The 15,548-nt window shown below is 40.5% G+C and overlaps 1 protein-coding gene across 1 annotated transcript; it reads right to left on the reverse strand.

The window, feature by feature from the left end:
- Positions 1 to 875: 875 nt before the first annotated feature.
- LOC110786665 (uncharacterized) lies at positions 876 to 6,249 on the reverse strand. Its single transcript, XM_021991226.2, has 4 exons — positions 6,027 to 6,249; positions 2,456 to 2,628; positions 1,853 to 2,048; positions 876 to 1,324 (listed from the first exon to the last, which is right to left on the reverse strand). The coding sequence occupies exons 1-4, from the start codon at positions 6,085 to 6,087 to the stop codon at positions 1,104 to 1,106; spliced, it is 651 nt and encodes a 216-aa protein (XP_021846918.1). The 5' UTR covers positions 6,088 to 6,249; the 3' UTR covers positions 876 to 1,103.
- Positions 6,250 to 15,548: the final 9,299 nt, after the last annotated feature.

Below are 15,548 nucleotides of genomic sequence, written 5' to 3' on the forward strand. Positions count from 1 at the left end.
TTAATTACTAATATTACGCATATACAATTTCATCCAAAAACAAACACTCTCGTAATTAAAAAAAATTAAATCTAAAATAAATTCAATGCAAAATAATAAAACTAATCTAATCTAATGTATAAAATTGGTATTATAGGAGTTCTATTTAAACATAACAATTTAGTAGAATCCGTGCATCGCACGGGCTAAAGTCTAATTATAAATATGAAAAACTTAAAATAACGTCTAGCAATAGCCAAAACTTATTTTTCTCTCTATACATATTGTAGTATTAGTTTTTTGCTATGAGATTTACCCCCAAAAATGAGAGGATTGCTAAACCTCAAGTGGCTTGTGTTCATATGGACACAAGTGACTCAAATACAATTATTTTTAGTACCAATACAGCATATGTCAGTACCAATAACACAAATATTTGTATTGATACTTTTTAGCAATGTATTGGTATACCAATACCATACTAGTCTTAGTACCAATATCAAATTAGCGGGTACCAATTATAAGCCACTTGTGTCCATATGAACACAAGTCACTTGAGGCCAAGACTTCCTCCAAAAATGATCCCTTTAATTAAAAATTCAGGTCAATTTAACAAAAAAACTTAAATGAGTCAATTTCAGGTCAACCCGTTTACAATCAGGTATGAGGTCGGGTTGGGTTAGAAAAATCTCAACTCGTTTATAAATGGGTCGACCTGATTCCTACAAAACCCAACCCATTGGCAGCTCTACATTCTTCCCAACCAAATTAGTATATATTCTTAACAATTAACATATCAGACATCTGTAAAACCTGAAGAGTTCAAGATTTATTGCTGAGATGAGATATGGAATACGAACCACTAGGCCTGTGCTGCTCTTGGATGGAGACGGATATGAGCAATTCCCTGAGATTTCATTGACAGCTTGTGATCTTCATAAACCCTAAAACAAATATTGAAATGCCACAGGATAAACTAGGAGGTAAATCTCAGTGTGGTTGTATGGTTTTTGAAAAAGAGGAGCACATCCGAAACATGCAAGCATGTATTTCTGTGGTAGAAATGACAATCATAAAAGTTGTATGCTATACAAGTAAGTTCAGGCGCGGAACAGTGATGTCTGTCATATAACATCTCTAAGACCTAATTCATCTTCAATATCATCATGCTCCTCAAACAGCTTCATAAAACGTGCTTGCTCATGACGCCTCTTCTTCTTTTGCCAATACTTGTAACCTCCGATGAAGACTACTATAACTACTGTAGTAACTGCAGCACTGATAAGTACAACTATAGCAACACTTATTCGGTTTCCTTTAGTATCTGAACGAGGAACAGCATTATCTACAATCAGAACAGATGTAAATAAGCAACCAAACTGGAAGGAACACATTGATGAAAGTTAAAGATCTCAGTTCAAAGTACGAAGATTAAAGAGGACAACAAAAAAAGTCTTAATCCAAATCAATGCCTATTTGTGCAATTGAACTGAAATTGAGATAACTTGCACTGCAAATCACAACTATTCAGCCAATTGTGCAGTTGTGCACAATGAATTAATGATACAATATTTGCACACCTTGGAATATTTTGAGAAGTATTGCAGTAGAAAAATATTCATGATAATATGGTTTCAGATGGTAAAATAAATATATTAATTTTATGATTTTTCTTTAAAAGAATTATTGATTACAAATAATTTCCAGTAAAATATGCTTACAGCTTACTGTCCATTGTATCATTAATCCATTATGTACATAACTAAAAATATCTCAATGACATGGAGTAGGTCACACAATTTCCCCGCTTGGATTATCAGTTACGGGGACACTACAGTTAATAATGTTTAGCTAATTGGGCTTGTAAAATTACCTGCACCGATATCTACACATGTTGAACAAATGAAAGTCGCATTGAACTCTCCTCCTTTTACAAGAGTATATCTTCCCTCACCAGCTGTAAAGTCCGAAGGACAAAACTCCCATTCATCAAATTTATCATCAGTAAAAAAGCCGTCCTCATAGATTCCACATCTCTTGCACTTCGTACTTGAAAATTCTGTCAAAGGCTACAAAACAAAGATGACGATTATTCAGAAACATAAAAGGCATAAGTCAATGTCTTATGAGTTATGATTCACAGTCAACAGAACAAAGCAGACAAAAAACAGGGACAAGATAAGTAGTAGATAACCACCAACCACATCATATGATCAAGAAAAGAATTCTAGAAAATCTTATCTTTTGGCTTTGAAAAGAATGACTTCTAGTAACAGGCTTATGTCCGATTTTTGCTATTTTTAAAGCCGGTTATAGCCAGGAATAAAATAAAAAGATGTGAATTGATAATCTACTCACAAGGAAATATCATTTGTCAACTTGTTTGAGTAAGCAGCGCAGGATTGGTTGGTTTGACAGAATTATGAACCAACGAACATGCATAAAAAACCAGGAAAGAGAATGATAAGAAAATAACCTGCCAGGATTCTTCCCCTTTAAAAGTATATGAAGTGTTGACCTTCTTCACATCCGGCAGAACAGTCTTATTCTCTCCCTTGCAGTGGAAATATATTGTCGGTCTATGTAACCAGTCATGAGTTCGGTATATTTGAATTGACTGAAGAGTGACTACTGCAGCTGATAAATACCCTGAAAACAAACACGACATTGCCGCATTCAGAACATAGGGGAGGAAAAGGTATGTCATTGCAGAAAACATATAGCTGTCTTTCAGAAAACAGCAAAGAAGCTCATACAAAAATCATAAAAGAACTTTGTTTGGCAATTAGAATTTAACTATGTTGCTCAGACACGGTGTCGGTATCGTGTCGGACACGGGTGTCGGAGTATCTGACACTCCGATCCAATGATGCAATGAGGCGATGATATATTGCTGGTCATGAGAAGAAACTTAGTGAAGGTGTGTTAACAGTGGAAAATACTGACATGGAAGAAATCAAGAAAGATAATATGGAGGTACCCAGAAAACCTTTACGTCACCTATCATCTAAATTATAAGTTTAGATCAGACAATAAATTTTAGTAATGGTAGTATTAGGAAAAAGAGACATTCAATTTTGTGTAGGAATAGAGTGAGTGAGGAAACAAGGAAGATGAAGTATTTGCAGAGTATAGAGAGATGGACTCGTGGACATAATGATAAGCCGACAAAATATACAGAACGATTTTATACTGATTTTCGTGAAAAGGAAAGCTCAAAAATGCCCGAAAAAAACTGAAGGAAATGAAAGATCATAGCCCATTGGAAGAGAGTAGAATAAGGATTGAGGGTGTTGATTTCATGTCTGCACAAATTGGGGGTCTTTGACACAATAAACCTTGTAAATATGTTTTGTTACATTGCCTATTTGCCAAGTGACATAGTAGGGGGGAAATTGGAAAGCAAGTAAAAAAAATTGGAATAATACAGAATTAGTTTGAGGAGATTTGGGAAAGTAAGATATGTGCCAAAGAGTGGAGGAAACATGATCTCATTTTGCAGGTAAAAGAAACTAGGTAGTGGTTTGACTGCTGATGGAATCATGGTAGTGGTTTAACTGCAGAGGGCAACATAGCAAATTTGTGAAAGTTTATACACATAAAAAGGACGTGCATGTCTGGCAGGAAAGATGTTTTATGAAAGACAGAAGTCATTTGTTTTTATCGAAGAGAGTGACCTTAGCGAGCGCGGTGCAACAAGGAAGATAACTTATTTTACTGACAGGTCAGTTACATTATGATCATCATTATTGAGATTATGCAACTGCAAAAATCCTGTCCTACCTTCTATTATGGCATCTTTACCTGTTCCCCTTCACTTTTCTCTCTTGATTTTTGTCCCTTCTTAATTCCACTCTACCGTGACAAGATCTATACTAAAGAAAACAGACACTGAAGACTAAGGTCTTAAGCTTTGTCAAAGAAAGACAAAAAAAAAATAAAAAAAAATCAGAGAGTATGCTACTTCATCTATTAGTCTATTACTATTAATCTTTTGACATGCAACCTCATGTGAACTTGGGCATAGTGTGAGTTATCTCCATTATTTTGCTACAGCCCCAACAACAATAATTCATATGGTCTGAAAGTAGAGAGTGCATATTCTTTAAGTCTGAAACTAACACAGAACTGATTAGGAAGGTGGTCTGGCCGTCTGGGTGTGCTTACATGTCCAGAGTAATGCAAATCCAGTGTCAACCAGCCCAAGCGTGATCAACCATTTAACCCCCAATAAATCTCCAGCATTCAATAGTTAATAAGTGACTATTAGTTTTCAAACCAGCGTGTTCTGAAGGTCTACAGAACCAGCAGTCAAATCCGAGGATAAACTTAAACAGCCAGTGACAACCATCTCTGAAGCAAAAGTTCTACATTTTAACAATGGAACTTGTTAGATTCAAATTTTTAACTCCATTCATGATAGAACGACATTACAGTGAAAGTTGATGTGGTAATTGTGTGCCCTTTCCCAAAAGAAGTACACCAGGAATTTCTTTGTTGTCCATTCCCAATGGAGTCAGTAATTCACTGTTCTTTATATCCGGACGAAAAATGGACTAAATGATTTTCTTATGTATTGTGAGATTAACAACGGCTATTCTGTATCAGATCAATGGTCAGTCGGAAACAACCTTATATCATCGCAGAGGTAAGGCTGAATAATCAAGTATTCAAACCCTTCGAGCCCTCTACGGTAAGAAGCCAGTTTAAAGGCATTGGGCTATTGTTGATATTGAAAATTATGTGCATCTTAGACATCCATGAATCAGTTAATCTTTTAAAACTTCAAGAGATTCATAAAGTTATTTTTATTGTCTTTCTTTGAGAATTGGCGGAGAAAATTTATGTTACAGATAACAATACCTAAAAAATTCAAATTCTGGATGCAAAATTTCCCTATTTATGAACAAAAGGAAGAATGCCTACTCTAATAGTCTAATCACATCACTATTAGAGTATTAGTTGATATAAGTAGAATTAGACGATTATCGAGAGAATTTTTTAGACAAGAGTACAAGATCAAGATGTTTGTTAAAGACCAACGACTAAACATGATGTAAGAATTAAGATCCTTAATTGGGGCCATTTCGGAATTAAGTTCTTGTCAAACATGATACATTGTCACGTTATGGGGTTCTTCAGGCATTATCTTTTCAATGGAAAGATGAAAAGACAAACTATGTCCTTACATTGATGTACTATGGCACTATTTACATTTGACTAATTAATTGGATTTCTTTTTATCTGGAAATGGAACCATCACGGGAAAAAATGACAGAGCTCAAGGCTTTAAGCGGGTCATAATCCTGGTGCAACGTTCTCAGTAAGACAGTCAAGGCAACAATCAAGAAGAGTTTTATGTACATACTCCCTCCATCCCCCAAAAAGCTTCCCATTTCTCTTGCGCATGTAGTTTGAGGAGAGTATTGGTGAAGCTTTGAGTAACAATGAAAACTCCCTCCATCCCCAAGTAAATGTCATATTTCTCATTTTGGATGAAAAAAACTAAATAGTGTTTCCAATCCCCTTACCTCCCAACTTACTCTCACCTCCACTTTGAATCATTAAACTATACCCAATACCCTACTTTTATTCACCTCTCATAGACAAACCCCACTTCAATTTTCTTTTAAATATTTTTGCCCAACTCAAATGGGAAGCTTAATGGGGACGGAAGAAGAAAATCCCAAGGTCACTCTCTTTGATTAAAAAAAAAAATGACTTCTTTCTTTAATAAAACATCACAACAACAACGAAGTATGGTTCAATATTCAACAATTAGGTTTAAATCATCAAATTAAACCATTCAACAGAAGACCCGAAACATAATTCAACAATTTTGCAATTAAAGACAAATCACAGGACTCAAATCAGCTCAAATTAGGGTTCAATATCTTGTAATCCAACTAGATTAACACAAAACCTTAGTTGATCAATCTTAGGGTTTATACAATTAAAATATTTATCAGAATCATATAAAAGGTGCAATCAATTCACAAAATCGACAATAATAAGGAAATTTTAATCGAATAGAAATATGAACTTACCAGGAAAACAGCTAAGAAAGATCGAGAATACGAAAACGAAAGCCGGAAACCCCGAATTCATCTGAACAAAAACATCAATTTCGCGTAACAATGGGGATGGATTTGTGTCGACAATCGAAATGGGATGATGAGACGAACGTCATTAGGTGGAAGAGGAGAGAGAGAGAGAGAGGCAAATAAGAAATGGCGGTATTAGTTTTGACTTTTGATCCTTTGACCACTTTACGCTACGTCGCTACTCTTTGTTTTATTTCTTTCTTTTTGTGAGTGTTGTGTGAATTTCTAAATGTAGCCCTTGTAATTTGTTGTTCAAAATTTCTAATACCATGTCCTTTTGTATTTTTTACCCCAAGATTTCGGATTCATTCCTTTCAGTTTCGTTAAGTTTAAATTAGTTCTGATAAGTTAATTTAATTTAGATTCGATAAGTTCAATTTAATTTAGATCCGATAAGTTCAGTTAATTTTAGATCCGATAAGTTCAATTCAGTTCAAGTTTAATAATTTTAATTCAGTTTTACATCTAATAAGTTCACTTCACTTCAGGCCAATTTAAAATAATAGGTTATATTTCAACTATACGTACAAGGTATGTTATTAACATTTTCATATTAATCGAATTACGTTTTTCTTACTACTAAGGAAAAAAAATACTTTTTTTCTTTGACATTATAACTTTGAAAATTAACATCAATATATTTAGTTTTATTCTTGATGTTGCCATTATTATTATTATTATTATTATTATTATTATTATTATTATTATTATTATTATTATTATTATTATTATTATTATTATTATGTTTTTCATTAATTATTATTATTATTATTATTATTATTATTATTACTTTTATGAAGAAGCGATTACACAAAGTTGGATGGAAGCCTAGCCACTAATTGGGCTCCAACACCCTTATTCAAAGCAAAACACAAACGATGAAAAAGAAAAGAACGAATGTTAGCAGCAGCCGTGTTACTCTGAGCAACCCGTGAGACCCTAGACATGAACTCGAGGGCATCACTCCCTAGTTCTCCAAAGGTGGAGAAAGCAAAAGCGATAAAACCATATCCGTTGCCTATGCATTTCGCTTCATACTTCTTCTTCTTCTTTCTGGCAACAACATTAGCGACAGCAACCCCAGGAGCAAAAGCATCAACTCCTGGCCCGGTGAATGGAGAGATACCTGTGACATCTAAGCATACATTATTCCCTTTGTCCCAAGAGTAGACGAGAAGGTCTGCAGGACGGAGATCTCTCCCTTCCTCAGACAGAAATCCCAAAGGCACCTCCTTCTGCACAACAACCCCAGCCTGTGAACAGATATCCCCTAACAAATCTCGAACCAAGTTATGGCGGAATTTCAGGCCAACATCATTACCACAATGCACAGCGTGATCCCCGAAACGATCTATGATTTTCGAAGAGCAGCAAGGACAAGTAAAGTCAGGAGGGAACATAGGAATCGCAAGGCGATAACACAAAACACACCTGAATTGTCTTGGGAACATAGGAATATTATTATTATTATTATTATTATTATTATTATTATTATTATTATTATTATTATTATTATTATTATTATTATTATTATGGGAAAACACCAAAACGTTACAAGCTTAACAAGCTACAAAGATCAAGTGAACTACAAGAAGTTGGAGGGGAGCCAAGATACAATCTGGGCCCCCACTCCTCTAGCTATGGCGAACCCGATCCTGCTGAAAATGTGGGCAGCTGCCCGTGCCCCAATGTCTTGAGCCCTGGAGTACGTCTGGACCCGCTTCAGCAACGAAACAGCCCCTTTCTCTAATTCCCCAAAAGAAGAGAAGGAAAAAGGAAAGAAACCGTAACCCAAAGCCCTACAATGTGCCGCATACTTATCCTGCTTCCGCTGCGCTGCAACCGCCACAACCCGACCCGGAACGAAGTCTGACAACCCAGATTGCGTCATAGGGGAAGACCTAGTCAAGTCAACACACACATCTAGACCGCCATCCCATGAATACAGCAATATATCTGCAGGACGAAGAGCTCCATCACTCTCACTAGTCAGCCCAACATCAACCTCCTTGCGAGCAGAAATCCCCGACCGATAGCAAATATCCAAAAGGGTATCACGAACAACATTATGTCGATGTTTAATACCCACAATCCCAGCACAAGACACTGCATGATCCCCATAAATGTCCCCATCGAAAACCTGAGAGCAAGCAGAACACGACGTCGAACCAGAGAACAACGGAATACCCAACCGATAGCAAAGAACTGAACGATAAGTCTTACCGTTCATAGTCTGGCCTAAACCCGAGATGGGGACTGCCCGCAACCAAGCTGAGGAGTGATCCCCCTGTTGTGATTTCCATAGGGCAACATGACGTGAAGATAAGGAGTAGGCGGATTCCGCATCAGCAGTAACCTTCGTGAAATATATGTCTGCCAATTTCTTCACGAGTGTGGGGGCAGCGATCTCACTAGGGCTACGCATAAGGTCGGTCTCCACGGTCCTATTGAAAAGACCAAGAGCATCATCAAAGGCCGGCCCCGGACCATCAACACCTGAGAGCCGAAGAAGCGAATCCTGCAAACCAGAAGACTGCAAACGGGATGCAAGAAAAGCATAATGCCGAACATCACCAGCTGAATAAACACCCAATCCTCCATAAGAATAAGGTAAGGTGGTAAGACGCCATTGCCAGTCACCCAACCCAGGTCCCGAAGCAGTCACGATACGCTCTAAACAAGCCCGAAGAGCCACATCAAAAGATAATTGGGCCGCTTCAAAAAGATGAGGCTGACAAGTGCGCATAGCAAAGTAGAGTTTAGAAACTCCAGTACACGCACGAAGGAGCAACAACTCACACTGGGGATCATTAAGCTTAGCTACAACATCCATCAACACAACAGTCTTTGACACACGATGCGAAACCAACTCCTTACAAAAAGACGAATCCGTACTGACTGGACCACCAAGCAACTTAACACCAAGCGCAGGACGAGCAATATCCCTAGGAAAGACACCCTCTAGACGACTGCGTGGGTCCTCCGAAGGCCAGAAAACCTCTGTCTTCTCAACATTAACATGGAGACCTAGATGAGGACCCTCCTCCAAAATCAACTCCATGACCTGTCCAACCACCAAAGTGTCACCAACGATAGTGCCATCGTCCAAGTACCAAGCCTGAAGAGATAGATCAAATGAGTCTCTGATTCGACACACCAATGGATGTAGAACCAGAGAAAAAAGCAAAGGGCCGAGAGGATCCCTTTGCTGCACACCCTGACAAGACCACAAGGTATGCTCCCCATAATACAGCCGCGCTGGAGAAGAGTAGCAGAATTCAACCCAGCGCGAAAGAGCAGGACAATGTATCCGAACCTCACGCAACAAAGCCGATCGATCAACTAGATTGAACACATTCTGAAAATCCACCAATAACATAGAGAGGCCAACATCGGCCCCACGAGCCTCAACCAACCGATTGACATCATGGAGAATGGCCTCACCACCTGCTGGAACCCCAACTCCAAACTGAAGACCTCCGAAGTAGTTTCCTAAACGCGGACCAATCAAAGCAGCCCCGGCCTTAGAAACAAGTCGCCTCCAAATAGTGCCCACAACAATAGGCCGAATACCACCACCAAGCTTAACAAGTGGCGTAAGAGGAGCACTAGCAATGTATCCTCCAAGCTCAGCAGGACACTTTCCAGCAAGAAAGAGATTAAGTACTTGAGTGATAGCATCCACCAACTCATCAGAAACAGCTACAACAGCACCACCCAAGCTGCCAAGCAATCCAGAAGGTGTTGAGTACGCAAGCCATCTCTACCGCACGAAGTACCACGCGGAAAGCCCCTAATCTGCTCCAAAACAACAGCGGAGGAAGCAGTAAGGTGATGAACAACAGGGATATCCGGTAAGGTGGGGACCGGAACGGAAGGGTGTTTTGCTTGCAAATCTGCAAGAGTAGCATCATTGTAAGGGGCAGGACCTGAGGAAGAAAGAACCCTAACGGCAGCAGTGTAGCGACCGTCGCCAAATCATGGTCTTCGTCAACATCCAATAGAGGGGGAGACACGCTATTATTATTATTATAACAAATGCTAACAAAGTCAAACATTTTACAAATAATTAGTGGGAAGCCGAAATACAATCTGGGCCCCCACTCCTATGGCTATAAACCTATCCTGGTGAAAATATGAGCAGCAGCACGAGCCCCAATGTCCTGTGTCCTAGAAAACTTCTGAATCCGCTTCAGCAACGCAACAACATCCTTATCCAGCTCCCCCAAAGAAGAGAAAGAGAACAGAAGAAAGCCATAACCAATGGCCCTGCAACGTGCTTCGTACTTGACCCGCTTCCGAATAGCCGCATCAGTCACAACCCGGCCCGGGACAAAGCCAGACAACCCAGATTGTGTCAAAGGAGATGACCCCGTCAAGTCAACACACACATCACATCCCCGATCCCAAGAGTAGAGCAACACGTCTGCTGGCCGGAGAGCTCCATCGTTCCCTCCAGATAGACCAATATCAACCTCTTTCCGCGCCGAAATCCCAGACCGATAACAAACATCAACAAGGGTATCCCGAACCACATTATGTCGATGTTTAATACCCACGATGCCAGCACATGACACTGCATGATCACCAAAGATGTCTCCCGCAAAGACCTGGAACAAGCAGAACATGGCACCGTAACAGAAAACAAAGGAACCCCCAACTAGTAACACAACACACATCGGTAAGCCTTAACATTCATCGTCTGTCCCAAACCTGATATATGGGGACCGCATGAAGCCAAGCAGTGGTGTGATCTCCATGGTGTGATTTCCACAACGCCAACTGTCGGGAAAATAAAGAGAAGGTGGATTATGCAGATGCAGTAACCTTTGTGAAATATATATCTGCCAATTTCTTCATGAGTTTAGGGGCAGCGACCTCACTTGGGTTACTCAGAATGTCATACTCCACCGTTCTACTAAATACTCAACGCATCTTCAAATGCTCGACCAGGACCAACAATATCAGCATGCCGTAGAAGCTTTGTCTGCAAACCAAAAGACTGCAATCGAGAAGCAAGAAAAGCATAATGACGAACATCACCTGCGGAATAAACACCAAGCCCTCCAAAAGAAAAAGGTAAGGTGGCAAGTCGCCACTGCCAGTCGCCAAAGCCAGGCCCCAAAGCAGTAACAATACGCTCCAAGGAAGATCGAAGAGCCTCATCGAAAGTGCACTGAGCCGCCTCAAAAATACCAGGAGGATAAGTACGCAAAGAAAAGTAGAGTTTAGAAACTCTGGTACATGCCCTAAGTAACAATAGCTCACACCGAGGATCATCAAGCTGGGCAACCTTATCCATAAGCCCAATGATCTTGGTCACCCTCTGCATCACAAGCTCACCACTAAAAACTGGATTGGAACTAGCGGGACCACCAAGCAACTTAACACCATGCAAAGGACGAGCAATATCATGGGGAAAGACTACCACAAGCCTTCTTCGAGGGTCCTCTATAGGCTAGAAAACCTCGGTCTACTCCACGTTAAGATGTAACCCGAGACAAGGCCCATTCTCCATAATCAACTGCAGAACCTTCCCCACCACCAAGGTGTCACCAATAATAGTGCCATCATCCAAATACCATGCCTGAAGACATACATCAAAAGCGTCCCTGATTTTACAAATCAGGGGTTGCAAAATCAAAGCAAAAAGCAGAGGACCAAGGGGATCACCCTGCTGCACCCCCTGAGACGACCATAAGGTGTGCTCCCCATAATACAATCTCGCTGGAGTAGAGTAGCAGAATTCAACCCATCGCGAAATACCGGGACAACAAAGACGAAATTCACGTAACATGGCCGCTCGATCAACTAAATTGAAAGCATTTTGAAAATCCACCAATAACATTGAAAGACCCACATCAGAACCCCGATCTTCAATCAACCGGCTCACAACGTGAAGAATTGCCTCGCCACCTGCAGATACCCCGACACCAAATTGAAGACCATCAAAATAACTTCCTAAAGACGGACCGACCATAACAGCACCAACCTTTGAAACCAGACGTCGCCAAACAGTACCCACATCAATAGGACGAATACCACCACCGGGCTTGACAAGAGGTGTGAGAGGAGCACTAGCAATATACTCTCCCAAACCCATAAGACATTTTCCAGCTAAAAAGATATTAACCACCCCATAAATGGAGTCAACTAACTCATCTAAAACAACCACATCAGCACCACTCAAGCAATCCATAAGGTGTTGAGCTCACAAACCGTCCCTCCCACAAGATGTTCCACGCGGAAAACTCCTAATCCGGTCCCAAACAACAGCAGAAGTAGCGATGAGATGATGGTGATCAACAAGAATATCACGCAAGGACGGAGCTGGAGAAGAAGGGTGTTTTGACTGTAAATCCGCAAGAGTGGCCTCATTATAAGGCGCAACACCAGCAGAAGAAAGAATACAGACTGCGACAGTGTAATGGCCATCACAAATCTTCCTACGATACTGCTTGATATTACGCTCTGCCAACTCAAGAGCCTCATCATCATTTATCAAAGTAGGGGATAAAGCTGCCAAAGCTTCCCGCAAAAGAAGCATATCACCACCCGGCTCACTCCAAGTACGAATAGCATTAGCAATGCTCTCTTCCTGTCGTTGCCGCCTAACGGCAGCTGTGCGCTCACGATTACTCCTCGGACTAAAGGTCTTAAGGATACATAAAGGAAACACGAGAAGAGTAACCCAATAAGAGACGTCCTCAGGCTTGCAAATAACCCTATCAAGCGCGCCTCTCAAAATTCGGGAAAACCCCAAACGACATTTAGAAGGAATGGATTTCACAGTGAAAAGTCGTTTAGAGAGAAATTTGTCAAGAAGAGTGACGGTAAAACCACAATCATGTTCTTGCACCGCAACATCCATGTGAACATCAGAAGCAAGTGACGGTTTAGAAAGACCATAGAGCACAAACCGAACAACACCATCCCCAACATTAGGTGGTGCCACAATATCAGAACCTTGACCATGACGACAGTTAGAATGAATAGGATGCGTCTTAAAACAATCCTCACAAAGCCAAATCCCCATACGGCGGAAAGTCAACTCAGTCGCATTAAAAATAGCCAAGTAAGTGGTTAGAGAGTGTCGTGTGACTACTTGAGCATCAACACTACAATGACGATCACGAAGATGAGTGATCAAAGAACTCTTTGTAAGCCTGTTTCCCCCGCCATCTTTACACCCATTAAGACCCACAAATGGACAATGAAAATGCACCACGACAGTCGGCATTAAGTAGCCCGTGGTAGTCCCAAAAATGTGGTAACCAACAACAAGGCAAAGCTGAAACCGCAACACGAGAAAACAAGAACAAGACAAAGCAACAACAAAGTAATTAAAACCACAAATGTACCGTGAGTTATGTAGCTTCCCACGACGATGCCGTGAGGTTGGCTGCTGAAGCCAAAGTAATTAATCTTAAATTGCTGCTAACCCCCACAAAATTAAAAGCAAATAGCCTAACTGCACACCACTCGTAATGACCATCCACTCGTATCACCACTCGTAATGACCATCCACAACAAACAGAAAACGCAAATTCAATGACCAAACACCACTCGTATCACCACCCAAACCTTCCACTGCAACCAACAACGCACAACTAGAACAACGCACAACCAGCAACTGTACCAACAACGCAAAACACCACCACGACGCAACACCAGCAAATAACCCTCACCGAAAAAAACCTTCGCAAATTACCCTCTGAAAATAACCCCAGCAAGAAACCTTCGCAATAAAGCTTTGAAAATGATGTCAATACACCGCCAAACCACCAGCAACACCAGAAGACACCGTCGATGCTCGACAAGAAAACACCTTCGAACCCCCTGTATATCGCACATATACCGCACAAAAAACGCACAACAACCGCCTGAAGATCGCACAAAAACAGCCCAAAACTACGCCAATACCACCACGCCGGGATACCTGTTGTCGTCGCTTGAAGATACCCGCTGAAGGAAATAATGCCCTTGGTCCAAGTATGCATTCTATGTTAAGTCTAATAAATGCGGTTCAGTATTAATTAACAAGTTAATAATTCAGTGAGATCAAGTGAGCTGAATGCCTAGCTAGAGGCCGCTTCAGTTCAAGTGGAATTAATGATATTAATCCACAGCTTACTCTTGACTGAACCGTAGGGTCACACAAATAGTACGTAAACGGATCAAGTATTTAATGGCATTAAATACTCCATCTATGAATATTCGGAACCGACGGATCTTGGTTTCAGTGGGAGCTAAGATCGTCACAGGCAAGAAATGAATACTCCGGAAACGATGATATTGCCGGAAACGGAAATATGGATCGTATCGGAAATATGAATATTATCCAAGTCGTAGATGTTGCCGGAAACAGAAACATGGTACGTATCGGAAAATATTATTGGAAATGGAAATATTACCAGAATCGGAAATATTGCCGGAAACGGAAATATTGTCAGAATCGGAAATATTACCGGAATCGGAAAATAATTCCGGAAACGGAAATATTAAATATTTGTTCGAAACGGAAATTAATTCCGGAATCGGAAATATTAAATATTGTTCGTATCGGAAATAAATTCCGGAACTGGAAATTTAATCGGAAGCGTATCGTACGAATTAGCATCGGACGAGGCCTGCCGGACGAAGGCCCAGCACGAAGCCGGGCCATCGCCCAGCAAGCACGCGCGCCACAAGCCCAGCCAAGGCAGCGCCCAGGCCTACCGCAAGGCAGGCCCAGCGCGCGCCAAGGCCACGGATGCGTGGGCCGCGCTGCGTGGGCTGCTGCTCGCACGCGCATGGGCAGCCCTTGTGGCTGCCGTGTGTGTGTGAGTTTGTGCTCATGCGTGATTCCTAAATCTACAAGAGTTAGTGTATGATTAAATTCCTATTCCTAATTGGATAAATTAATTAAATAGAATTCATGTAGGATTCTAATTTCAATTAATTCGTATCCTACTAGGATTACGATTCCTTTTCCATAACTCTATAAATAAAGGCCTAGGGGTCATTATTTATACACAAGTTTTAAGTATTCAAAACTAAGATTTTTAAGCAGAAAAATCAGCCAATATTCTTGCCTACCTAACCGAAAATATTAGAACCTTAAGGGCGATTCTAGTTGGTCAATCTTAAGGCGGATCCGGACGTGCTGTGGACTATCTACGGAGGGACGACACTTGGAGTCCTAAAGACTTGTTCTTGTTCGGTTCGGGCGCAGCTAGGGAAGGCACGCAACAAAGAGTATGCATCTAAACTATGCTAAATGATTAATTGTAAATAATATGTTTCCTGGCTTTATGGTTTTTCCGCATGATTTATGAACTGTCATATGAATCATAACCTTACAGTGGTATCACGAGCCCCTTATTATTTTCATAATCTAAATTGCATGAACATGGTTAAATATTACAAATTTGCAAGAATTAAAAGGGGTGATTAATTTTCGTAATTGTTAATTAATTGCAAATT

The sequence above is a fragment of the Spinacia oleracea genome, chromosome 1 (assembly GCF_020520425.1).
Source record: "Spinacia oleracea cultivar Varoflay chromosome 1, BTI_SOV_V1, whole genome shotgun sequence".
Classification (NCBI taxonomy): Eukaryota; Viridiplantae; Streptophyta; class Magnoliopsida; order Caryophyllales; family Amaranthaceae; genus Spinacia; species Spinacia oleracea.